The sequence below is a fragment of the Miniopterus schreibersii genome (assembly GCF_964146895.1).
Source record: "Miniopterus schreibersii genome assembly, chromosome: 20".
Taxonomy (NCBI): domain Eukaryota; kingdom Metazoa; phylum Chordata; class Mammalia; order Chiroptera; family Miniopteridae; genus Miniopterus; species Miniopterus schreibersii.
Genome location: NC_138122.1, coordinates 563729 through 591187, shown reverse-complemented (window position 1 = coordinate 591187; position 27459 = coordinate 563729). Strand labels below are relative to the sequence as shown.

The 27459-nt window shown below is 46.7% G+C and overlaps 1 protein-coding gene across 3 annotated transcripts in view; it reads right to left on the bottom strand.

Moving 5' to 3' along the window:
* GRIK4 (glutamate ionotropic receptor kainate type subunit 4) overlaps positions 1-27459 on the bottom strand; it is a 415903-nt gene that overhangs the window by 130748 nt on the left and 257696 nt on the right. For all 3 annotated transcript variants that reach the window (XM_081122925.1, XM_081122927.1, XM_081122926.1), the window contains exons 4-6: positions 22686-22850; positions 12225-12322; positions 7918-8083 (exon numbers count right to left, since the gene is read on the bottom strand). In XM_081122925.1, coding sequence (XP_080979051.1) covers positions 7918-8083; positions 12225-12322; positions 22686-22850 — 429 coding nt within the window. The remainder of the gene's footprint in view (positions 1-7917; positions 8084-12224; positions 12323-22685; positions 22851-27459) is intronic.

Here is a 27459-nt window from a genome sequence, read left to right as displayed (position 1 = left end):
GGCTGAACATTTTACCTGGTTCGTCTCATTTAAGTACTCACAGCAAGGCAATAAAGTATCACAATTCCACAGCACAGAGGAGCACATCAGGTATGGAGATGAGTGACTCTCCCAAACATGAGCTCTAACACTGAATAGAGAGGGAAGGCTGCCTTTCTAACCAGTCAAAGGCCCATGCTCCAGTTTCTGTACTGGCTAAAGGGATATTAAATGCAGGAATGTCCTGAACGTGCTCCCTACTCAGGTAACTAATCCTCTTGACTCTTGAGGATCCAAAGGTTAAGAAAAAGAGGGAACTGTAAGACAGGTGACAGGCCTGGCCTGGTTACACAGGAACACAGCTGGGGTCAGAATTCCCACTTTCTCATCACCCAGCCCTCTTCCCATGAGACCAGGCTGCTGCTTAGGACAAAAAACACAAATAGGCAGCAGGCATAGAACCCAGGGAGGCCCAGGGACATTTTCCATCCACCTAGGCAGGAAAGCCTACACTGGTGTGCTTATTATTTTTTTAACAAGGAAAAAGTAGCAGAGTGGAGCCCAAGGGCCTGGCATGATGGGGACAGGAGCTCTAGAAAGGTGGTGCCAGCCTCTAAGGTCACAGGCCAGTCATAGGGCCTGAGAAGCACTCCAGGAAGCTGGAGGCTGCAGGGACCGTGGGTGAGGGGTAAGCCTTGGGAGGGCAAGCCACAGAACGGGTTGGCCTTTCCTTCCTTCCCCAGAGGACTCGTAAGGATCTACTGCTGTCTACGCCCCTGCAGACCCCCTCCACTGGCCTCCATCAGAACGGCAATGATGTTGCTGGGGCACTTCCTGCCAATCTCTGATGCAGAAGATCTGGATTCAAACTCAAGGCCAGCCTTCACTGGCTCTGTGACTTTGAGAAGTCATCTAATCTCTTTGAGGCTCCATCTATATCTCTGAAATGGATATAACAGGCCAGAACTCAGTGGGATCCTATGTGCGCATGATGGGAACTGGAATATGTAGTATCGATGTTACTTCTCGAATTTACTCATCTGCACAAGAGCTCAAAGGGCAGGCGCAGCTCAGTGAGGCAGAATGAAGAGGGCAGAGGGTAAAAGTCCGTTCAACCAGTACTCACCATGTGCACCCTAAGTGCCACGCACTGGGCCGACAAAACACCAGAACAGATGGATCGGATACAGACCCTGCCCCTAGGAGCTTAGAGTCTGAGTATATAGAAAAGTCCAACTCATGTCCCTATTTTCTTTCTAAATAACCGGGTTTTCTAGGGGGCAGCCACATTTTGTCCTATATGTCAAATGGAGATAATATTCACATCTTCCTCATTGTTAGTGAAAAAAGCACAATATCACCTACATGAAGGTCTGAGCCTGACCCAAGAAACACTATAACCAGGAGCCAACCTTCCTGAGGAGGCCACAGGGGAGAGCTTCTGGAATCTCAGTGATCTTCTTGGCTCAAGGAAAGATCTGTTTGGGCATGTATGGGGGAGGGAGCACTGCAGCTAGAGGGGTAAGAGAGGGGTGGCAGTGGGGGAATCCCATGGGTTCTGGAATGTAGCAGGGATAATCTTTGGAGCGTGGTTGGGAGAGAGGCCAAATCCCCTGGGATCCTTCAGTTTTAGCAATGAAGTTCAGTAGAATGAGACAGGAAAGCCTCGGGGATGACACTAGGATTATGCTCAGCACAGAGATACCTGGTGGAGGCAGCCCAGGGATACTTCATCTCTTTAAAATTGGCTGGTATTCTGAGTTCCTAGGGAAAAGAGCCTCCCAGATGCCACATAAACTGAGGACCTTGCTCCACCCAACACTCAGCATGCCCGGCCTGCTGCCCCTCAGGGTGCTCTGCTGCACTTTAAACAAAGAAGCTGCATCATCCCACCATCTGCCATCTCATCCAGCTGACACACAAGGTAAGGACAGACTGCAAGAGGGCAGTGAGTCTGGGAGGCCTGCATCCCCACCCATGATCTCCTGTCGGTTAACCCTTTCTCCAGCCTGGACCCCAGCCAAGCAGCACAAAGAGCACAAGGCGTGGTGGTGAGTCCCAGCCCCAGTGCTGCTGGGTGGTTAGTGTGGGTAATTTCCTCTACCCTCTGCACCTCAGTGTTCTCAATGGAAAATAAGCACAACTCCCTTACAGGGTTACTAAGAGGATCAAGTAAGCAGAACAGTGTCACCTACAAGGTGCTGCACAAATCTAGTTTCCACTCATCTCCTTCCTCCACACGTTCATATCCTAACCATCCTTTATTTACGCCATTTCCCAACTCTTACAAAACTTAGTACCCAATCCACAAAATACAACCCTTGGTTATGTCAACCAGTGGCCAATGCTGCCAATCCTACACCAACAGGAATCCCCATTTTGGGGTGTGATGAAGAGGAAAACTTTATTTAGTGCAAAAAGCTGAATGGCAGTACAGCACTACAGCAGCAGTAAGGCTACCCTGCGAGCCTTTCCCAACCACGTCCTTCTTCAGCTAGGTGGCTCTGCTCTGCCCCGCCCCAGCCCAGTCTGTGCCAGTCTGCTCTGCGCTCTGCTCCAGTGAGACCGCTGGCAATGGCTTCAATGTTTCACCTCCGGCCCACGTGCAACCTCCAGTCTCCCACGAAAGCGCACTCAGGAAAGCAGAAGGGAGCTGGCTTATATAGACAGAAGGCCCTGCCCCTGATCCCTGATAGGTCTCTCTTTATGCAAATGAGGATGTTAAATCCTCCAGTTTGATTGGTCCAAAGGCACTGTTTTAATTGGTCAGAATAGAGCTGCTCTGATTGGTCAGAGCTGCCCAGCTCCAATTGGATGGGGAAAGCCTCGGTCCTATTGGTTGAACTAGGACTCCAGGAAACCTTTTTAAGGGCTGGCTCAGCCAGCAGGAACACAATGACTGCAAGAAGTGCAGCTTCTCCTGGGCTGCCATGAGACGCAGGGGTAGGAGAAAGGTGGGGAGGCGGCATAAGGCACAGCCAGGGCTGGACAGATCCATAGCACAAGGACACGAATACCTACGTGAAGAACCTTCAGGGGACACAGAGGACCCAAAAAATAAGAATAAGCACCCATTTCAACTGGCATCACTTCCTCTCCTCCAACTGATGCCTTTGGGTGCAGGCTTTGCTTCTGCAAATGTTAATGTTCCGAGGAGGCAGCTGACGTAATACTGACCTCAGAGGCCTGTGGTGAGGGTTTAGGGAGGTGACGGTGAGTTTGCCATCTTGCACAGTGCCTTAAATCTGGAAAGTCTCCATTCCCCTCCTGCCTACCAGGTACACATGCCCCAGGGAGTGTGGTTTTCAGGCCTGTTCCACACAGCATATGAGAGAGCAAGATGAAGCTTCAGTGTGTTGCTGGGAAGGGGCACAGAATAAGTTCAAATTCTTGAACAACATATTTCATTCAGTTTTGTCCCATCCCATGCTTAGGCTCAACCCCAAGAACAGGCAGGGAAGGCCAGAACATGGGGTCCAGAGGAGGAGAAAGAGAGGGGGTGAGGGAGCATGTTGAGGCTTCTCCCTCACAATAGGGCAGTCTGTACCTTTCTTGGCTATTGAGATTGTCCCCTTATCTGATGGAAAAGATGGGCATGGGAAGAATATGGCCTCTGCACTCCCGTCAGTCTCCTAACTTCATGGTGTGTGTTTCCAGCTTAGGCCTCAGCTACCAGGGCCCAGCAGACTGAGAGCAAGAGGGACTGCAGCTAGACACAAGAAAGAAATTCCTATGAGGTTGGTGAGACTTCGTGCCTAACACCTAGGAAAACTGCAGGAGAATCTTTGCCTGGAGATACTGACAGCTTGTCCTTTGTCTCTCAGCATTCCTGCCGTGTGAATGGGGTGCGCCAGTTTGGTCCTGCCTGAATGGGCTTGTGGCAGAAACTTCTAAGGGAGAATCCCTGACTCTGTTACACCATTCAGTATGTGAGGATCCCACATGAGGAGGCCATCTGGGAGAATGCAGGTTTCTCAGCTTCATTCTATCAAAGACTAACGTCCTATGGGCTTTCAGCTCAGCATCCTTTGGGCTCAAGGTCAAACTGCTTTGGAAGATGATGAGGTAAAGTAGTTCTTCAATGTCTATGCCAGTGTGTGCTGGGGCTCTCTCAACGGGGAATAGAACAAGGTGTTATCCAACATTTCTGGGTTTTGGGGGGAGGGCTACAAAACTCTTTATTCACAAAACACTGATCATCTAAAGTAGTGCTGTCCAACAGAACTTTTGATGGAGCTGTTCTATATCTGCTCTATCTATGTGGCCACTGAATACTGGAAATGTGGCTGGTGAGACTGAGGAACTGAATTTTAAATTTTATTTAACTTTAAAATAGGGAATTCTAATACCTCCAAACCCTGGGTCATAATAAATAAGCTATATAAAAAGCACACATAGGCTTTCAGTCCAAGATAGCATCATAGAACTCACCTCCTCCCAGCAGCACATAGAATTTATGCCTGCAGACAGAGCAATTCCCCTTGAAGAAGAACTGAGGGATGACTGAACAGCTTTTACACAACAAATGAAAGAGGGGGAGAGAAAGTGAGAGACAGAGAGAGAGAGACAGAGAGGCCAAGGCCACAGAGAAACAGGTCTCCCTACAGCTTGCTCCAGCTCCAGCTCCAGCCTCCAGCCTCATGACTTGCCCCCAGACTCTCCTCAAGTTACATTCACCCTAGCTATAGCTCCTGCCCAGGTTTGGTTTGCCCCCAGAATTTCCTGCAGACCACACTTACTTCGGCTACAGCCACAGTGGCTTACCTCCAGGAATCCCTATAGCTCACACCACCTCTAGCTTCAGCTTCAGTCCTGGTGTGGCTTGCCTCAGGAACTATGGGAGGCCTGAGCACAACTCCAAGGTGGTCCCAGTGGATCTTGCCCCCGGGACTTCCCTTGGCCCTTCCCACCCTAACTTTAGCTCCAGGCCTCAGTAAGACTTGTACCCCAGGGACTCCCTGTACCCATGCAGGCTCCAGCTCCAGCTGGCCTTCCAAAGACACTGGGCACATGCAGTCTATGAAGGAGTATCTCCTACACAAGTTCACTCCTTCAAGACCAGGAGAGATGGCTGTTTCACCTAAGTCATAGAAACAAACACACAGAGGCAGCCAAAATGAAGAGACAGAGAAATATGTGCCAACAAAAATCAGGACAAAATTCCAGAAAAAGAACTAAATGAAACAAAGACAAGTAATCTATCAGGTAAGCAGTTCAAAACATTGGTTGTTATGATGCTGAATGATCTCAACAAAGAGAGAGAGAGCATAAAAAAGGAGATAGAATGCATAAAAAACCAGTCAGAAATAAAAAATGCAATAACTGAAATGAAGAGTACATCAAATGGAATCAACAGCACATTAGAGGAAGCAAAGAGTCTAATCAGCGGTTGGGAAGACAAGGTAGCAGAACACCCAATCAAACAGCAAAAAGAAAAAGGAATTAAAAAAAATAAGTGTAGTTTAAGGGACCTCTGGGACAACATCAAGCATACCAACATTTGCATCATAGTGGTCCCAGAAGAAGGAGAGAGAGAGAGGGACAGAAAACCTTTTCAAAAAATAATGGTGAAAACTTCCCCAATATGGTAAAGTAAAAGACACATAAGACTACGAAGTACAGACTCCCAAACAAGATGAACCCAAAGAGGCCACACCAAACACATCATAATTAGAATGCCAGAAGTTAAATCAACAAGGATTTTTTTACTTCAAAGATGGAAATAAACAGAAACAAACAAACTTAACACTATACCAAATGGATAACCATGTTAAAGAAAAATGGAAAAGATAGAATCCAAGTAACTTTTAACTAGAATACTTTTACTCCCTTATTCTGAAGATAAAAGGACTGAAAGAACTGCAAAGAAACTTAAATGACTTAATAGGTTAGTAGGTTTATTAACAGTGGTGTGGGTGTAGTCATTCTAAAAAAGTTTATGTATATTGTAGAATTGAGCAAAGGAGTAAATATATTTATTTTGTTGGGAGCCAGGCTTCTCACAATGAGATAAAGGAGCTACAAATATAAACTGGTGACCAGCAAGAATGATAAGAAATGGCTATTTCCCCAGCCTGTCCTCTGAAAGGAGCTGCACAATGAACCCTTCAGTGGCAGTGATCACACCTAGCTTCCAGATCTAGGGTTCTATTACTCCTAAACAACAACAACAAAAACAACAAATGGCTGAGTCCAGGACTGGGGCTGGGAGAGTGAGACTGGACCCCACATGCCAGAAGTGAGGATGTGTTCACAGAACAACAGGCACAGAGGCCACCTTAACCAGCTCCCACGGCCACATCTGGGACACTTAGCATCAAAATAAGTAATGACAGGAATGCATAAAATCAGGATCCATGGATCCATACTGACAGAAGTAAATAAGCAGAGAAAAGGAAGGACCCTTACAGTAAAATGTTAACTGACAAATGCAGAAGGAATGGTAAAGCTTGAAAATCACTATCTGGCAATCATTATAGTAATCTGATTCAGGCAAGGGCCATCAATGTGTTATAAGGAACAGGGTATTCACATAACTTTAGATAATCTCCCCACAGGTTAGGTATTTATTACAAAGGGGAAAGTAGTAGCTTTACAGTAGAGAAACTTGAGGATATGTCCAGGTTTGGTGATTGAAGTTAACGTCATCAACATGGGAACGAGTCACAGTCTCCTGCTGCATGGCAGGGTCAATGAGAGCACAGCGTCATTCTTGGGGCATTCCTGCCACCCATGCATAACCTGAATTTAATGACAAACCCAAATCAAGGAACATTCTACAAAATAACTGGCCCTAACTCTTCAAAAGGGAAAAGTTGAGAGGACAAGACAAAGACTGATTCAGTTGAAGGAAGGCTGAAGAGAAATGACAACTGAAATGCAACCATGATCTTGGATTGGATCCTGGACCTAAAGAATCCTCACTGCAGAGGACAGTGGGTGAAACCTGAATAAAGTCTGTGGACTGGGGGAAACACACACAGTTGGAACTCAGTTACTTTTGCTTCTCTTGTAGTACAGAGGAGATCATCAGTCTGTGTTGAACAAGTGAGTGAATGCACACGTGGAGGTTGGCAGCAGCAATGGCCTGGTGAGGAAGGTGGCTCTGGCCTGGCAGAGGGTGCATGTCTGCAGATGCTGCCAGGATTCCAGATGGAAGGAAGACATATGCATACCAAGCAGTTCTGAGCAGTCACTCGGAGAAGCCCTGGGGGAATGGCACAGCCTTGCCAGTGCAGCCCACCTGTACTCAGAGGGTGATACCTGCACGGGCTCCTCTCAGGACACAGATGCCTGGAGTTTGGGTGCTGGGCCCAATGACAGCCAGTGGTCAGTACCTGCCCAACTGCATGTGGGTGTGCAGCTGCCACTGGGTGTACAAAGATGCACATATTTTCTGGAAAGTGCTGCTTAAATTAGCTACATCCTCATAAACACTAAATTTATGTTACAAATCGTCAGAGTTAGAGAAATGCATTTCCAAAACACGCATTTGCAAAAACCTGCTTAATCCAGAACTGACCTCGGACCTTGTTCCATCAGGAAAACCTGCTCTCCAGAAGAAGACGCTCTTCAATACATCAAGTACAAATGCATTGTTTTATATTTTCCCCCTCCCTCTCTTTTGTAGCTCCTTAACAATGAGGTTGAAAATGTGGGAATTGAGTTTGCAGATGCAAAAAGGCCTAGAGGTTGGCCAGTCTCCTTGTAACCCAGTTCTCCCTGTTCTGCCTGTGCCTAGGAAATTCTGTCAAACAGACTGCTCTCCCCACCCCCCCCCCCCACATGCATACACACACACGGACAGACAGCCAAGCACACATGGATGGGTATGCCAGAACCCCCTAGTTACCTCCCTTCTTTGTGCATCTCCAGCCAGGAGCAAATCAGTCAGGTTGAAATTAACTGTCTGGGTGGAGCCAGCCTGGGGACACTTACATTCTGCTTTGGCACAGATGAGGCAGGCAGTGGTGCAGTTGAAGAAGTTCAGGATCCCAGCTACGGCCACACTGATGTCGGTGTTGCTGGGGTGGAGGTTCAGGGTGGTGAATCTCTGGAACTGGAACTTGATAAACTCTTCTGGGGCCACTTGGAAATGAGGGACCTGGGAGGAGGCGCAAAAAGGAGCAGCAGGGAGAATCCAGAAAGAGTGAGAAAGAAAGAAAGCAAGAAGTTAGATAGGCTGTGGAGGGAGAACTTTTTTATGTAAGACCTTTGCCACACACTGGTGGGAAACAGCTTGCAGAACACAGGGCATCCACAGGATGGCATCTCAGACAACAATTAAGATGGGAAGGCCCAGGATGGGAAACCCTTCAGAAGGAGGCCTGTGTAAATGTACTGTGGACCTTGGAACTGGGGTCTGTGGCCCCGAGGAGGTAAAAGAATAGTTTCTCAGAGAAACTGCCTGCGGTTGAGCAGCTAGACAAGTGGCTCTTGAAGGCATAATCTTTATATTGCTTTATTTGTAGTTAATAAACCAGAGCAGAGATGACAGAGAGAGAAAAACACTGCCCTGGGGACCAAGAGAAGAGGACATCAGCCCGGCCTCCCCAACAGGTGTACCAGCCAGCTCCCAACACCTTCCAGGGGAAAGCCTGGGTGGGCTCCTCCTTGAACATGCATATGGAGAAGGAAGCGTCGCGGGCTGAGAAACAGTCTAGAGAGCCTCTGAATGGAGCCAGGTAAGTAAACACCTGCTTTGGCTTCACCAGGACAGTGTCAGCTTCCCTCTGCGTCTATTACTCACATTTTCAAGAGGCACTGCCCCTGACTTCTGCCTCGTTTCTCCTGGGAAGAGATATTAACAGGCTGTGATGGCTGCTTTGTCGGAAGCTCAGGCTACCGGGTAGGTAACAGGAAAGTTAAAACGTAATAAGTTGCCATCCGCCTTGATTTTGTTGTGCCTCCCTCATCCTTGGTCCCCAGAGCTAGGAGAGCTGGAGGCTGCTTGGTGCCTCTATGTGCAGTGGGCCTGCACCCTCAACGCTCATTGTCACTGAGGACCAGTGCCCTGTGCGAGGGCCAAATTACAGAAAGCATGGGTTTAGACTGATATTAGAGCAATAAGACTGAGGGTAAATAGCAGGAAGAACTTCCTGATGGCGAGTTCATTGGCTCCTGGAATGGGTTATTCAAAAATGCCTGCAGCAGTGACCTCTGTGTGGGCTGGCTGGAGATGGTATTGAGATGGCCTCTGCAGGAATCGGCTCCCTCACCACTCTAAGCTTCTGAGGAAAGTCCATCAGAGACCACATCTCCTCTGAGGCTGGCTGAGTGGAGAGTAAAGATTTAGCAGAAACTAGGGAGAAATTCTCTGAATTCAACTAGGATCAGCCCTTGAACCATAGAGAGAGGGCAGCCAATATTTCCAGCAGAGACTGAGAAGCGTAGACTTGGGAGAGCAGTGAGTTATGAGACAAGACTCGAAAATGCGAAGTTGTGTCATGAAGAATATTTCTTCCCAGCCTGTATTTTGCATCCCATGTGGTTTGTCTAAAATGAACGAACCCTGTAAGGATAAATGGTCACAAAGGGGCAGGATGGAGACAAAGGCTGGGCAGGGCTGGGAGCCAGGCTGGCTGGCATACACATTTGAGCATCTCTGGCCAAGGCCCTCACTATATGGACATCCAGCCTACAGGGTTCCATTAGCAGGGAACTCACCTTCCACTAATTGTATCCTTAGAAATACCCTTAAATCCATGGACTCAGGAAAGTGAAGGACAAGTGGTTTTAGACTCTAAAGATCTGGTTTGCATCCAGGTTCTGTGTGATTTGGGGCAAACTGCTTAGCCTAGCTGGCTTCATCAAATGGGGATGACAGTAGGTGCTTTTTGAAGCTTTAGGAGGGTAGAATGAGACCCTGTGTGTGAAGGATGAATGGTTCAGTACCAACATGCAGCAATGCCTTCTCTTTCCCCTTTCTCCCAAAATGAGGAGCTCGAGAAAACACTCGTGGGGCTGTATGTGCAGGAGGTGAGGCTGAGGGGCTTCCCCAGGAGCAAAGCTGGCGGGAAGTGTCAGCACGTTCTGCCCTTCTGAAGGCTGCTGGGGAAGCTTCTGGCTACTCTAATGAGCCAGACAGAGATGGCCCAGGCCAGGCCTACTGATATTCTCTCTAGGACCAAGAGCATCCATTATCTATTTGCAATTGCAAATGAGTCCCAGGAAGTCCTTGTGGAGATGTGAGGGCTAAGGAGAGGTGAGCAGAATGGAGGGAAGAGGGAGGGCGGCGAGACAGAGAGCTGTCGCAGAGCTGCGGAGATGTTAGCAGCATTTGAAGAAATGAACTCCTTGGCGGGAACTCCATTTCTTTTCCCTGGAGCTGAGGGGATTCAGCGTAAGGCAGTTCTGCCTCATAAAATATTAAAAGAAATGCATAATCTGAACAGAGAGCAAAGTGGCTCTGGAAGGAACAGGACCAGACAAAGGAGGGGTAACTGTCTGGCCAATCCCTGGGCAGTGCAACCTGTCTGGCTGGTCAACAGCGTAGGCACCAATCGAGGCGCAGGGTGAGGAATGTGGTTGCAAGGAAGAGTCTCCACTTCAGGTCTGAAACGCCAAACAGCTGTCAGGGGTTAGCAGAGATAACATACCCACTGAACCCAGGAGGAAGCCATTCTGGAGTGGGGCTTGGGGGAAGGGGAAGGGCTGTATGGGACACAGAGGGAAATATGATGGGGAGGAGAGAGAGAGGAGTAAAGGGGAGAAAGGGCGAGAACAGAAGAGAGAAAACGGGAAGCTGAAGTCCTGGCAATCTCATTCGGTGACGATCACAATCGCTGGGCCAACAACCTGGCACAGATTTGAGCTATTACAAGAAAAATGTAAATTAAACTTCAGGTCCAACTTCCTGAGGCCAAGGACAGTGCGATGCTGGACGCAACTGCGTGGGACAGAAGCTCCTTTTGTGGCCTGGGCTGGCTCAAGAGTCATCTTTCAGGACATCTGAGAGGATACGAGCTGGGGAGGGCCACATGGACTTGGCCTAGAGCCAGAAAGTGCACGGGGTCAGCCTGCAGGGCAGCTCCTGGGAGAGCAAGACCCACCAGGGGATGGCAGCCAGGACTACAGGGCACGTTAACATGTGAGTAACAGTTCTGAGTGGGCTCATGAAATAGAGAAGATAAACATTTTGCCCAAAGCCTCAGAGACTCACTCAGCCTCCTGATCGTAATAGAAGTGGTGGCATCAAAGGGAGTCAGTTCTAAAGGGCCTGGAGCAGGCAGGGGCCTGCTGCGGCCCCACTGCCACTGCGAAGGCAGCTGGCTGAGGCGGTTTCTGCTCTGCAGCGCGTGTCCTGTGGTTCTCCCAAGGCTGAGCCTCCAGGTTCCTTGGACAGGGGAAAGTGAGCCTTCCTTTCCCTGCCCCTCCTCTCTACCCCTCCCCACCTAGCTCCATCTGGTCCTGAAGGATCTGGCTAGAGGCCCCTGGGCAGAGAGAGGATGAATGGTCACTTAACTACTGTCCCCTAGGGATACACTTGAAGGGGAAGACCTGACTGATTCGTGGAAGGACTAGGAAAGATTCCAGCAATAGGCAGAATTGCTGAATTTCCTAGTTTGTTTTCTCTAGGGGCAAAGGAGGGAGAGAGTTGATGAAACAGGGAGTAGGCTGTTACTCAGAACTCGCCCTACCACCTTTCTCTCCAAGGACCTAGGCCTGGAGGAAATGGACTCAACGCTTTGAAAGGAGAGAGATTCCAGTTAGAGGAGGCACCTGAAGAGGGATTTACTGACTGGATGAGTATCCACTGAATGGGTGAATGAGATAGAAAGCAAAATAAAATCTCCTTTCTAGAGAACTTATAAAACAGAGGTTTTCAAACTTTATTTTACCAATCAAATGTAGCAATGCCTTCTTCCCAGAATCCCAGTATCTAAATACATGACCATAGATCTGGTCATGAGGAGCTCAGACCTCTGCCCTCTTGGCCTCCCCCAGACCTCCCCCTCTGCCCACCTCCACCAAGCCCCACCCCTCCCCCAAAAGACCATAAGACTCAAAGGAGCTCAGCTTGAAAATCCTGTTGTGAAGCCTCTCCTCTGAGTCCCCTCCATCCAAACAACCTGGAAAATGCTCGTGTCCAGCGAAGGACCACTTCTTTGATTTGTATTTACATTCTTGTTATTAGTGACACAAATTAGGCACTAATGGGCTCTTCTAGCCCTTAAGAGTTGGTGGCATTTTTGGGCACAGGCTGCCAGCCTGTGGATTGTCCCCCAGTCGGGCCTAGCACTCACCTCCTTTTCCCCACAGATGTTGCTAATGATGGAGCTGGAGGCTGGGCTGGAGGCTGGTCCCAGGACAGCGACCACGCCCTTGGGGAGGATTTGACACACTGAAGCCAGCAGCAGGGGAAGAGCATGAGGAGCAGGAAAGAAATAAGGCACTGGTCAGGTGGGTGTGGGCCAGCCATCCTGCCTGGGCTTCAACCTCTGAGCCCTCCAACTTTATCCACTGTCCCTCACCTTCCGCCCACCCCTCTCTCCATCCCCTCGCACACTTCCAAACCTCTGCCTCCCCTCCCCTGGACTACTGAGCTCCAGGACAGTTTTATTGGAGTTTATGGATGGTATTAAATGAGGAAATGACCCAGGTGATGACAACATATGGCCACAACCAACAGGGTGTGTACATTGTCTGGCTGCCACCAAAGGTCATAGGCTAATGGTGAAAACCTACAGATCCCATCCTCAGCGTGTCCTGCAGTTTGAGTTGTTGTTTAGATATCTTTCTGCTCTCATCAGATTTCAAACCCCTTAAGGGCAAGAGCTGAGCCATATTATCTCCAAATCACCACATTTCATTTCCTTGGTGTCAATCGCAATGTTTTCTAGCACTAGCAGGTGTCCAGTTCATATTCATTGAGTGAATGAATGAATGGATGGGACATGCAGTCAAAGGAGGAGGAGAGAACCTAAGATTTTAAATGCTATAGACTGAGGATGGAAGGATGGAAGATAAAGGGGGAAACAGACAGAGAGAAAACATGAGATAATTCTCAGGACACACAGTATGAATAAGCTAAGGAGCCACCCCTCAGAACATGCACTGAGGTTCCCTGTGGTGCTACAATACATCCTTCCCCTTAAGACTCACAGCTTTAGCCTGGGTACATTTCCCTCTGACTCACATCCATGCCAGGCAGAGCCATTTCCCAAGCAAGACACTGAGATAGAGGGAGAAGTGCAAGGCTGTTCTTGCTGCATCAGCTGTAAAGCCACACCTGCAACCTGGATCTCTTCCTCTTAGGGTATAGTCCTAACCATTGGCCACACAGCCAAGGGATGGCCACACTGCCAAGAGATGGCCTTAAATGGGGCGCAGGTGCTGAGGTGCAGCACCAGGGTTCAAATCTCAGCACTGCAGTTCACCATATGAAAGATAGATCTGCAAGGTTTTCTTTCAGCGTGCGGCTTAGGCAGGGATCCTGCAACATTACAGATCTCAGCCAAGAGGCTGGGGACAGTGGTGCCTGAGGGGGACCCGTCAGCACTGTGTCTGAATCATCCCCAGGGACATGGCCTTTGACGAATGGGCTGCAAAGTTCAAGCTATTTCCATGTAAGTGATCTCATGTGATCTCAGTCAACCCAACTCTTACGCCTGCTGGATACTCGATGTTCATCAGCCATCAAGTCCCTACAGCAGCCTCAGAGTGGGTCTTAGTTCCTTACCAGTTAGGAAACAGCATCCTAGAGATGCTCAGTGACTCCCCTAAAGGTCAGAGCTGGCATTGGGGTTCAAGCCTGTTGAACCCACCCAGTGTTCGTTCTACCCTCCCACAGCCACCTGTTTTGTCTGCCCTACTCCTTGCAGCCACTTCACCCATCTCTTCATGACCCTACAGCTGAAGTCCCTGTCCCATCTCATTCTACTAAATCTACTTTTCCAAGGTCACCAATGATCTTTTGTCGGTTCTCACCCTACTCATTTGCAGCACTTGATGCTGCCGACTGCACTGTGCTTCATAAATTTATAACACCTTCAGTCCTCACTCTCACCCACTTCTCTGATCACCCTTTTCCACTTTCTTTACTGGCTCTTTTCCCTTCTGCCACCTGCTAAATTCAGAGTTTTTCCAGGTCTCACTCTCCCTGGGCAATCTCATCCTTGCCTATAGCCTCCACTCTTATCTCTGCCCAGTGATCCTGCACTCTGACCTGTGTCCTGGGTTACAAAATCAAGTTCCAACTGCCTGCTGGATGTCACCAGAGGGATGTCACTCAGTATGTTAGGGCAGAGAGGCAGAAAGCACAGTCATTAAGAGCATGAACTCTGAGGCAAGACTGTCTGGGTTTGAGTCTTTCCTCTGTCACTAACTAGCTGTGAGACCTTGAGCAAGTTGCTGAACCTCTCTGGGCCTACTTCCTTTTCTCTAGAACTGGAATACTAGCAGCTCCTCTCTCATAGGCTTGCTGTGAGAATTAAAATGAGTTAGTACATACAAAGTGCTTAGAATGGTACTGACATGCTACGCAGCTCTTTTTATGCCCACTGCATAATATTTGCTATGTACTTCCCATACATCATCTGATTTGATCTTCATACTTTTAGGAAGAGGATTCATTGTTATCCCCACTTTACAGATGGAAAAACTGAGGCTTACAAAATTTCAGTAACTTGTTCAAGATCACATAGGTAATATGGTAGAGCTGGGCTTGAACTTGGAGATCCATCTGGCACCAAAGCCCAGGTGCTTCCACTGCCCTTCACTCCCCTTAGCTCCTCAAGCTTAAAGCCTCGGTCACCCTTGACTCTTCATGGCCTTTGCTCAGTGAATCTATTCACTTGTTACACCAATCAGGGGCCAGGTTTTGGCCATCTGACCTTCTCACCTTCCTTCCCACTCCCACTGTCATTTTTACAGGTCAGCCCCTTTTACTACCGGCCTCCTAACAGGTCTCTCTGTCTCTAGGATTCTTCACTTCCAATCTGTTCTCAAAACTGTGGAGCACATTATAATCCTAAAACATAAATCTGTGTGCTCCTGGTGGGCAGAACACTTGTCATGTTTACCTCTGCATCCTGTATACCTAGAGCAGGGCCCGGTTCAGAGTTCTGTGCTCAGCCCATAGCTGTTGAACCTGTGCAACACTGAGGCCTGTCCAACTCCTCCATGGGAAACTGGAAATAAACTAAATGCCTAGTCATAAGGGAACAGTTATCTAAAGTTTGGGTCACAGACACAAATGGGATATTATTTAGGCATTTAAAATGCTTTTAAACAGTTTATAATAGTACTTAAATATTTATGTAATAAAATTAAGAGAAAAACCAGAGCATAAAATTATATGTATATCTATGTGAAGGCTACAGCTAAGCAAGTACAGAATATACTAATGCACTGAGAAATGATTGGAAGAAGATGTGACGAAAGCCTCCATTTTTTCAGTGCTAATTATGGCCCATTGTAAGCACTTCTATGAATTGACTTATTTCTCAAAACAACCTGATGAGCTAGGTCCTATTACTGTCACCTTCATTTCACTAATGAGAAAATGGGACAGAAAAGTGAAAGGGTAGAGCAGGATTCAAGGTGAGCTCCCTAGAACTGCATCACTCAGCCTTCACTGGTTAATAGTGCTTAACTGGGATGTGACCAATGGAACACAATGATTCTCTTCCCTATTTTTCTTTACTTTATATAATGAGCATGTATTCCTTTTATAACATGCCATTATAAAAAAATAAAATGTCATTATAAAAATTTTCTTTTGATGAGCAAGTAAAATCTAAATCTGAATTCCTGGCCAGTTTCTGCCCCAAGCTAGTTCATTATGTTGGGTCTCAACAGAGAATTTTCTCCTAAAAATAAATTCTTATAGAAGGCCACAATCCCTTATTCCCAACACACAAATCCAAAAGGCTCTGAAACTGGATGATTTTCATTAAACTCATTTGGTGGCAAAATCTGATCTACAAAGACAGATGTGAAGCTATTTAGAGTGTGTGAATGTTTGAATATAAGCATGCATTTGTTTGAGTATGGGGTACTGCCCCGAACCCCACTGGAGAGGTCATGTAATGTGTGGCACAGGCACAACATGACTTTTCCAATACATAGAAACTTCTGGATTCTAAAAACATCTGGCCTCACGGACTCTCAGTGGACCTATGCCTGCCATTCTGAGTGTCTACCTCCCATTTCCCACATTGGATCAGAACTCCTCGAGGGTAGGGCTCACATCTATTCTGTCCTGGCAAAAAGAAACTGCTCACTAGATGTTATTTGACTGAAATAATCCAATGAGTTCAGTGAAACTGAGTTATTACCTTCCCAGCAGCCCTTGCCGATCTGCTGGGATCTGGGGATTTCTCTTTCATTCAAGGAAATGGAAACAGTTTATAAAGGACCCCTTGGATGGTTCTGCAGGCTGGCCATCTATCCTGTGAGGACTCTGAGTGAGGGGGGTGCCTCTGCCTCCCAGGGAGAAGGGAGGAAACGGGAAACATGAGTGACAATGGCATGACGACAGAATTTCCCAGCCAGCAGAGGAATTGGAGGGGAACTGTCAGAGCAGCTGCTGGAATAAAAGGCCATGATCAGGTATTGTGAGACGCAAGACTTCTTCCCCTCAAGCTGTCACCCCTGGCCTGGGCTCCAAGTCCCCTCAGAAGCCTGGCTGGACAGGAAGGACTCATGGAAACTTATTCCCTTTCTGATTCTTTACAGGGAGGGCAAAAGTCTGCCTGTGATGCAGATGGTCCAGAGAGGTTCATCGTAGGCACCACTGATTGCAGGCCCTCCAGGGAAGGGGACAAGGAGGCCAGGCCTCCTCCCCTTCAGAGCGCCACTAGACAGTCACTCAGCTGCTCTGAGCCCTTTGTGGTCAACAGTGTCCGCATCAGGAGCTGGCCACTCTGTGGAGCAGAGGGGCTGGGAGAACTCAGAGTCCTTCCCATCAGAGCACTTCAGGGTGTTGAAGCCAGACAGGAGGAGGGCAGTGGGATGGGGGCAAGTTCTCTTTTTGTGCCTGGTGATGCTGTACACTGAGCATAAAGCGAAGCCCTGAATGTCCCAAGTAAGGCAAACAATGGCCTCAATCAGTGCCCAAGAACCTTCTCCTCCCAGTGCCCAAGCCTGCAGGAGGGCATTCCATTCTTGACTCCCCATGAGTGGAGAGCTGAGTGGATTGGACTTGCTGGCGTCTGAGCCAAGAAGGGAGTGTGTGAAGGTGGTACTGCCAGGTTGCTACACCGTTCCCCCCTGACCGCCTGTCACTAACAGCATATTATTCAAAGCCCTCAGCCTGGTCCCACATCACCCTACGAGCAGCAACACCATTTACAGGGGGAGAGGGAGCTTTCCACCTGTAGGCACTGGGTAGGAGACATGCTACCACCTAAATCCTTACAATCACCCCATCAGGGAGGAGTTATTGTACTAATTGTGCTACTGTTAGGGGCAGAACTATTAATCATGCTCTGTTAAACATGCTTTTTAGCTATAGTTATAAGAAATATTAATCATGCTGTGTTAACCATGATTGCTCTGTTCTGATTAGAGAAAGCACATTCTAACCTGGCTGAGAGTTGTATGCCCCAGGACAAGGGAGTTAACTTTGGCCTGCCCTTTATCACAATGGAATCCTGGAGGCTCCCGCCCTTTGCAACCCCCAACCCACACTGCTTGTAACCTGATTAGCATTATTCCTTTTCTACTTCCCCATGCCTGTAATTCCCACTTTCCCATGTAATTTTTGTCCTTCTACCCAATCCAAGCAGCTTATGGGGGGCAAAAAAGCAGATTTTTCTCAAGATGACCTACTACTCTGCCATATTGCTGGCAATATTGGAATAAACACTCATATGCAATTCAACCCTGTCTCTGCTTAACTGGCTCAAGCGGTAACAGGCAGCCTGGATTCATTGTTATTGGGTTTCACTACTACTACTAACAATACGTAACACTGATTGAGAGTTCACCCTATGGCAAGCACTACTTAGGTCTTCTAAATACATCATCTCATTTAATCTTCACAATAGCTTCATGAAACGAGAACTCTTGTTATTCCTATTTTACAGATTAAGATGAGTCTGAGGCATAGGAGATATGTTCAAGGTACTGATGGAGCCAAGATTAGGCTCCTGGAGTATCTGACTCCTGCACCTGAACTCTGATGCTGTTCTATGCTTCTCCCCCCCTGGCCCTCATCGCTGCCCCCAAACTCCTTGTTTTAGCCACACCCATCTGTCATTGTGCCCCGGTACTCTCTTTTTGTTCTTGCCTCAAGCCTTTGCTCATGCTATTAGCCTTCTGCATGAATGCCTTCTTTCCTTCTTGTCACCTATCCAACATTCCAGGTCTAGCCTAGAGGTCTTACCTGACCACCTAACTACACCTCTGACCTAGTCTGACCTCCCTCTGCCCTTGCCTGAGCTGCTCACTGGCAAGCCCACAGCACAGTTACTGTGATTTAAGTCATTTTCAGACATGTGGTTTTAACTGCCTCCTGGAGAGATCTCCGGTTTCAGTTTCCCCATCTGTAAAATGAGGAGATTGAACCAGATGGATTCTAAGCACTGATTCAATGCATTTCTGAGTCCATATGAGGCACACTGGACCCAATGCTGGTAACTCAGCACATTTGTTGAATGATTCATCACTATTCCTATGCCTTTCTCTTCTTGTTTTCCTCTTTTATTCCCATATGCTGACTTGGATTCATGTTGAACTGATGGAAGGAGACAAGCCCTCACTAGAGGCAGCTCTGAATCACCAGAAGTCATGCCCAAGGAGCCTGCAAGAAGCTTGGGAGCTGGTGAAGGAGAACAGTCATGCAACCAAAACATGACATGCCTTCCCCTCTCCAGTCCACAGCGAGACAGCCAGCATGCCTCTGGGTTTCCAGGGAAACAGTGCGGGTGGCTGGTAGCATGTCTGGTCTCTCAGAAATGAACCTAAGTGAAGGAAGGGGTTAAACCTCAAACTGGCTCTGGCAGCAGCAGGGAGAGTGCCTCCGGGTGTTTGGGTGATAAGAAGGTCAGAGCTTTAATACATTAGCCTCAGAAGACACACTGATCTATAGAAACGGAGGAGGGCAAGGCCTGTGGGAGCTCCTGCACAGGAAAAGCTGAGATGGAGACAAGACATGGAAGATAAGGAGGGAAGGGCCAGGCTGGAGGGGAGATGACCTGATAGGTCTTGTCTACTCTTCTTATTTCAGATCTGTAGGCTGTGTAGAGGGAATTGTGAAATCAAACAAGAAGCCTGAGGCAATGATGATGAAGGGTCCAGGGTGGAAGGAATCAGGTGTGGGTTTGAGGAAGCACTATGAAGGATGCTCACTCTAAATAAGCTCGCTCAATGAAAATGTATGTGATTTTCTGTGTGGACCAGATAGAAGCGCAGTGACTTTCTACCATATCTCCCCAGTGTCTAGGTTTGTTATTAATTAATGCCCCATGTGATACTTCCCATCTCCTAGCCTCACTTTGAACCATTAAATGAGGTTAAAATCTAGACTCCAGAATCTTTACTTTCTTTACACCTCGTAATCTTTGACCCTGATGTTGCCAGGGCTCCTCTGGGCAGACACACCCTCCCTGAATATGGTTCATTAAATGTGATTTGTGCAGAGCTTTTTGAAGCTCATCTATTGCTAAAAGAAGGTACAACTGTACACTGTAGGGTTGCTACTGCCCCACTTAGATCTGAGCTTTACTTTCCATAACAAAGAACATTATCATTAGGCTTTCACCTTCTTGAAGCAGAATCCCTGGTCACAGGGGGACAGGTGTGAGGTTGGGGTTGCTGTTCAGGGCCTCAAGGCCACTTAAATAGTTTTATGTTAACAATGCAAATTAGCCCTGGGTCACCAGCCCAGGGAAGACATAACCCATAACATTGTACAGTAGCTGGCTTTGGGTGGCTCGCCACAGCTTCCAACAGCTCAAAGCTGTCAGATGTATCAAGTCCAGAAAACTGGAAAGAGTGAAATATCCAATTACAAATATGCTCCAGGAGGGATGCTGACATGAAGACATGCCATTTGAGAGGAGTCTGGGAAATAAAGGATGCTGCCAAGTAGAGTTGGCTGAGCTTTGAAAGAGAGGAGAGAAAGAGATGATGATAGGAGGTGGGATGAAGCCTGCCCCAAGGTGAGGGTAAGAGAATAAAGCCAATGACAAACTCTACAGCTCCCCTTACTGAGAAAATACCTGTTGTGTGCATGGTGCTGAGCACCTCCCTAGGCTGCCTCGGGCGGGCATGCTCCTGATGAACCTAGGAGGTGATTTAACCATCTATAGTCACACAGCTGGTAAACAGTAGAGCAAAGATTTAAATCAGTTTAGTCTGATTCTAAAATCCATGCTCCCACTCTTTATAATACACAGTCTCCTCAAAGTAAGGATCACAGAGCTATAGTTCCTCCTCCCAGGCATCCAGCCTCCCTCCTCCCCAACACTGCTCAGAGCACTAATCCATCACTCATCTTTCTCCTTACTTTGGGAGGGAAAGGACTGGGCTGTAACCTTTCTAAGAACTATCTGAGTAGTGTTTAAAATCCATTGTTAGGGAGCAGCTCTGGCTTCAGCTAAAAGGCCTTGGAGGTAAAACGATAGAGGCCTCTTTTCTAACAAATGCTACTCGTGCCTCAAATGCATTGAGATATGAAAGTTGAACCAAGTGCCACTTGCTAATAAAATATTTGGTGCCTAAAAGAAGGACATTAGAGAGATTCCCCAGAGCTCTCTAAAGTAGAGTAAAAACATCAGTTTCCTTTATACCCTTGACTCATCTGGCTAAATATCGTGGGTGTATTGACTCTACTGAGCAAGAGTGCATGGGTCATGGAAGAGAAAGTTTATATCTGCTAATGATCCCCATCAGCAGTGGGCAAACTGTTGTCTCGGTTCTGCCAGGAAAGCCTGGAAGAACCAAAGAAAAGGAAGGGGAGCTGGTTTTTCAAGCCAGACCCTTGTCTGAGACCTGCCCTCTGGCACACAGAAGCACTACAGACTTGACTAGGAGATCCACAAAGTCATTGCTAGCATTTCTGATTTCATTAGGAAAGTTAAATCTCTCTTTCAGCGTACTAGAATTTAACCTCTATGACAACTAGGATTTATCTGTTCCCTGTTGAATCCCCACTGCCTAGAACTGTGTATAAGAGATATTCACTAAATATTTATTGACTGCCCAAGTTAATAAATGATTAACAATTTCAGGTACCCATTCCCTCAAGTGCTATTCTGGAGAATCTGTGTCCATAGATCCTGCTGGTCTCAACTGCTCCCTTCTGTATGGTAAGAGCCTACCCTCAGTCTCTAGAGGTAGGCACTCTCTGCAAGGGGAATTATTAGACCATCTGGCCAACACTGTGAGTTGTGAGACCAGCCAAGGCAAGATGAGCTGAACCAATCCAATCTTTTACCTTGGGAATCCAAACCAAGAGGCACTGAGGGAAGCTGCCACTGATGTGCACAACACAGAGATGCAGGCAGCCTGAGGGCAGGGACTGTGTCTGTCCTGCTTTCTGCATTGTTCTCAAAGAATGATATCCTGAGTCATGTCTGAAATAGAGTATATGTTCCACAAAAGTTTCCTGAATAAACAAAGAGTCAATCGGACCTGGATGGCCATTATGGGAGGGGTACTTGTCTGATATGTGTACTCGAGCAAGTTGTTCTTTTGTTTTGTTTTGCCATTGCATGTTGTTAAAGGTTCAATTGGGCTAGCAAGGGAGGAGATGGGGACTGTACAGTCTTAGGAAATAGATGCTATCATCTCTCTGGGCTAAGGGGCTCCTTCTAAACTGGAGTTGTTCATCTCCAGCTGAGCTACAAGCTACCAGCCCACTAACTCGGAAGCTCATACTATAAAGCTGTCAAGGTAACACCAGCAACATGCCAGAGAATTCCAGGGCAGGTGTCGTGGATTGAGCATTGGACTCTCAGATTAATGATGCGAGTTCAGGGTCCAAAACTCACTTAGTCATTGACTAGCTCTGTTGTTGAGAAAGTTGTCCAATGTCTTTCAGCCTCAGTTTCTTTTGTAAAATGGGGATAATAACACCTAAATCTTGGATTGTTGGGAAAATTAAAAGCAGGGCCCAGAACACAGTAGGTGTTCTAGATGTGTGACTTGAGTGGCCTACTATGTGTGTTTGAAAGCATTGCAACTCACAAAGGATTTTCCTTTATTTTAAGTCATTTCAATCTCACAATTTGCAGAGTAGATCCTAGACTTCCCATTTTACAGATGAAAAAACTGAGGTTAAATAGGATAAGTGAGTTGTCCAAGGTTACCCACAGAATGAATAACCAAACTCCATGCCAAGGCCCAAGTTATTCCCACAACACTGCCTTCATCACAAGAAAGCAAGACAGGAAGTCAAGTGTGCAATGACTCAGCTACCCGTGGCTGGCCACATATCTTAATTACACACAGCGTTTTATTCAGGGATTTGAGTACAAAATGTCCAGGAGGATGAATGAATCAACATAGGAAGAAATTAATGAATGGGTAAATGAATGAATGAATGAATGAGTATCCTGTCTTAATTCTACTCCAACCATGAGTCACCACAAAACCTGGGAATCTCATCCAGACTAAGTATAGGGCCTCCTGGTATGTTTCTTTCCCTCCTTTGGACATATCTACATCATAGGCCTGGTGATGGGTTCAAATCATTTACACCACCAGCCCCTCTGATAGCAAGAAAAGCAAAGGGCAGCTCTGCCCATTCTACGTACTGGTTTCTGCAGTCTCATATTCGCTGTCTCTTAAGAGCTCAAAGATGTCCACTTCGACCTTGGCCTTGCCCAGCCTCTCAGGAGCACGGTTGATGCGGTTCTTGGCCAGGGTGATGGAGAGCCGCTCCCCTCTGCTGCACTCCATGGGGTCATCCAAGATAGCAGCTGTGGGCAGGCAACCACATGCAGACAGTTGGTACCTCTCCCGCACTCTTCCTCCTTCTCCAGTCTCCCACCACTTCCACCTACTGCCAGGAGGCTCCCACGTCGCTGTCCACCAGCCATCCTCAGAACCATCCCTTAGACAAGTCCTCTGCATCCTAAGGATCTTGGTTTGCAGCCAGGGGTAGCAGTGAATTCTAATGTGGACCTGCCTCAGGAGCCTGGTAATCTCATGGCAGGCCACTGGGGCTCTGTCTGTATGAGGTCCCCAGGCCCAAGCATGGTGATACCCTTGGTTATATCTCTATGTGCACACACAGGTACATGTGTGCAAAGGAAGGGAGGCAGTAACTGTCCTCCGGAAAGGGTATTTTTTGCACATGAGAACCTCTCCCTGAGGGCAGGTTGGAGAGTTGCGACATAAGGAGCAGCTCTAGGACACTGCTTAGTGCTGGGTCTCCAGGCTCTGACTCTGACAAGCCATGTCACCCACCCAGGCAGCTATGGTGTTTCTCTGAACTTTTCCTCAGTGGACATTAGGAATAGTAAGACAAACTCATGGGGTTGGTGTGGTCCCAATTGCTGCCCAACTTCTGTAAGTACTATTAAAGACAAGTGTTATGGTGTCACAAGGACCTGGGTTCAAATCCCAGCTCCACCCCACATTAGCTATGGGACTTACTTCCTCAGTTTCCTCATTTATAAAATGGGGAGAAAGCCTATTTTGGGGGCTATTGTGAAGATTACATGAATAGTATGTGTGAAGTGCTCAGCACAGTACCTGGCACCAATAAACAAATCTAACCATTGATATCGTTCATTCTCTTGGTAGAAGTTATAGAATTGAAAATCTCTGTACAAAAACTTGTAAACATATGTTCATAGTAGCATTATTCATAATAACCTTACAATGGAAAAGCCCAAAGCCCCTCAACTGGTGAGTGGACAAACATAATGGGGCATATCCATACAGTGGAGTATTATTTGACAATAAAAAGAAAGGAAGTCCTGATACATGCCACAACATGGATAAGCCTTGAAAACATGGTATTAAGTGAAACAAATCAGTCACAAAAGACCACATGTTGGATCATTCCACTTATATGAACTGTTCAAAATCGGCAAATCCATAGATACAGAAGGTAGATTAGTGGCTGCCTGCTGGAGGGGTGGCAGGGGTGGGGGGTTAAATTGGGAGGAGTGGAGAGTGAGGGCTCGCACACACAGTATTTCTCTTTGGGGTGATAAAAATGTTTCAAAATTGATTGCAGTGAGGGATGCACAACTCTGAATACATTAAAAACTACTAAATTATATATTTAAAGGAATGAATTGTGTGGTATCTGAACTATATCTCAATAAAGCTATTACAAGAAAAAAAGAAATATCAAGCTTATCATTCAAAAGTTGAACACTCAGAAAATCAATATGGGGAATCGAGCCAGATGGATTTTACCAACATGCAGCCCTTGATTCTGTGCAGCTGGTGTGGATGGACATGCTCACTGTCCTTTCTGTGCATTGCTCCCATAGCTACCGTCACCCATTTCCAAACCAAAAACTAAGAAAATATCACAAATAATTTTTTTCCAGTTTGTGGATTTATTTATATGTGCAGCCTTATTGAGCAATAAAAATTTGATTTCATTTCCAGAGGTTGGCTATATATTGGGCAACAATATATAGCATCCCAAAATCTAGGACCTAAAGTGGGCTTCTGTGAGTTAAGAGGCAAAGTTCATACACACCTGATGGGATTAGCTACCTGCAAAGTGGCCAAAAGACAGTAAATATATGTATGACTGAAGAAATAGGGGAGACTTAAAACTCCCACCCTGCTGACCTTAGAAAAGCAAGACCAGAGTGAGATTGTTACTTAGGAAGCAGAAACTTAAACAATCACGTTGTGTTCTCCTAGGAGGAAGACTCTGGGAACAGAAAGAGAGAGGGACAGCCTAGAAGAGTGATTCTCAAATGGGCTCCTTCAAGAAGCAGAGGGGGAGGGCACACGGGGCCTCTCGTCCTGCACCAGCTTCAACCAGCACAGCTGAACACCCGTCAGGTTTAGATATCAGGATTCCACATAAGACCTGACATTGAAGAAATTGTTTTACTGTTAAAAATGTAACCCAGCCCTCGAGCATAGAACAGAGACATCTCAAATGTCAGGAATTGCCTTTATTCCCTATGCTGTACTTTACTTCTCTGTGACTATTTTTATAACTGGCAATTTGTGCTTTTTAATCCCTTTCACCTCTTTCACCAGTCCCCAAGCCCCTTGCCCATATGGCAACCATCAATTTGTTCTCTGTGTCTATAAGTTTGTTTCTGTTTTGTTTATTTTGTGTTTTTTTAGATTCCACATATAAGTGAACTCATATTAGTCTTAGTCTTTCTCTATCTGACTTATTTCACTTAGTATAATACCCTCTCGGTCCATCTATGTTGTTGCAAATGGTAAGATTTCATTCTTTTTTATGGCCGAGTAATATTCCATTGTATATATGTACCAAATCTTCTTTATCCATTCATCTATCAATGGATACTTAGGTTGTGCATCCACATCTTGGCTATTGTAAATAACGCTGCAATAAACATAGGGGTGCACATATCTTTGGAATTCGTGTTTTGGATTTCTTTGAATAAATACGCAGAAGTGGAATATGGTAGTTTTACATTTAATTTTTTGAGGAACTTCCATACTGTTTTCATAGTGGCTGCACCATCTTACAATACCACCAGCAGTGTCCTTTTCTCCATATCTTTGTCAACACTTGTTGTTTGTGGATTTATTTGTGATAGCTACTCTGACAGGTATGAGGTGATATCTCACTGTAGTTTTAGTCAATAATACTGTAAAACTATATATGGGGTCGGAAAGGTGCTACACTTACTAGGTGGTAATTTCATAAGGTATATAAATATCTAATCAATATGTTGTACACTAAAACTAATATAATATATAGGTCAACTATAATTGAAAAATAAATTTAAAAAGTAAAATAAAATGTCAGGAGTTGGCAGAGCCATCCCACACAAGTCATGGGAAAGTGGCACTGGATCCATGGTGTCTGAGCTTGTTAACAGGTGCACATCCTTCAGTGACCACGGCCAACGTGGTGTAGGCGCTTCATGAGCATGACCTCACTTAGCCTCTGCAACAGCCCTTTGAGATGAGTGTGTCATCTGTGTCATCCTCACTTGGAGATGAGGGAACGGAGATCAGAGAGGTCAAGCTACCTGCCCACATTCACAGGGCTGGTGAGTAGCAGAGGAGGGAGGTGATCCTGGGAGATAGACTGCGCTCCTCAGGGCTCGTCTTCCTTTTAATTATCTTTCCAGGGATTTACTGCTGAAAAGGGAGTGTACCAGGTAGGTGTGTCTTAGTCAGCTCTGGCTACTATAACAAGATATCATAGGCTGGGTGGTTTAAGCAACAGGCATTTACGTCTCATAGTTCTGGGGGTGAGAGCCTGAAGTCAGGGTGCTGGCATGGTGGGTTCCAGTGAGGGCTTTCTTCCTGGTCTGCAGACGGCTGCCTTCCTACTGTGTCTTCATGTGGTGGAGAGAGAGGGAGAAGAGCTCTCTGCTTACTTTTAAAAGGGTACTAATCCCATCATGGGTCCCACCTTTATGGCTTCATTCAAACTTAATCACCTCCCAAAGGCCTTACTTCCTAATACCATCACGTCAGGGATTTTTGAGTTTCAACATATGAATTTTAGGGGACACAAACATTCAGTCCATAGTAGTAGGTGCACAAGACTTGCAGTCACCACAAAGGAAGTCTCACCAAGGCAAACCAACTCCAAAACCCTGCCAGGCTGAACCCTGGGCCTCTGGACATTTCCCTAGGTAATGCCCAATCCCTATGAGATTGCAATACTGGGGGCAGCTATCTTTATCTTTGGGCCATGTGACCTCACTATTACTAAATTTTTCATCTAAAATCTATTAAATATTTAATTAATCACTTGTAAGAAAACAAATAAAATAACCTTTTAGAAAATTCCCAGTTCCTCTGTGAGTCTGGTAACTTGGGCTTCTAAGGTAGGAGAGGAATGACTTCAGGCAGTAACCACAGCGAGTTGGCTTTGCCCCTTCAGTGCAGAAGGGGCACAATGGCACCACCTCATAGGAGGCACCAGTCTGTTCCCTTCTTTTTACATAGTACACATTCAAGATGTGTACTGTGGACTGAGTTATGTTCCCCAAATTCAGAGATAGGGCCTTTAAGAGGTTATTAAGATTAAATGACACCATACTGGTGGGGTCCTGATCTGATAGGATTAGTGCCCTTATAAGAAAAGACACCAGAGAGTGCTCTCTCTTTCTCTCTCTACCATGCAAGGACAGTGAGAAGGGGCTGTCAGCCAGCCAGGAAATGGGCTCTCACCAGAAGCCAATATTGCTGGCACCTTCCTCTTGGACTTCCAGCCTCCAGAACTATGAGAAATAAATGTCTGTTGTTGGCACCTCAGTCTGTGGTATTTTGTTGTGACAGCCTGAGCTGACAAAGACAGTGTGCAAGACACAGCCAGCTGTGCAATCAACTCACAGAGTGTCCCTGGACACACTGAGACAGGGATCATGGCCAGGTGGGGAATGGGAC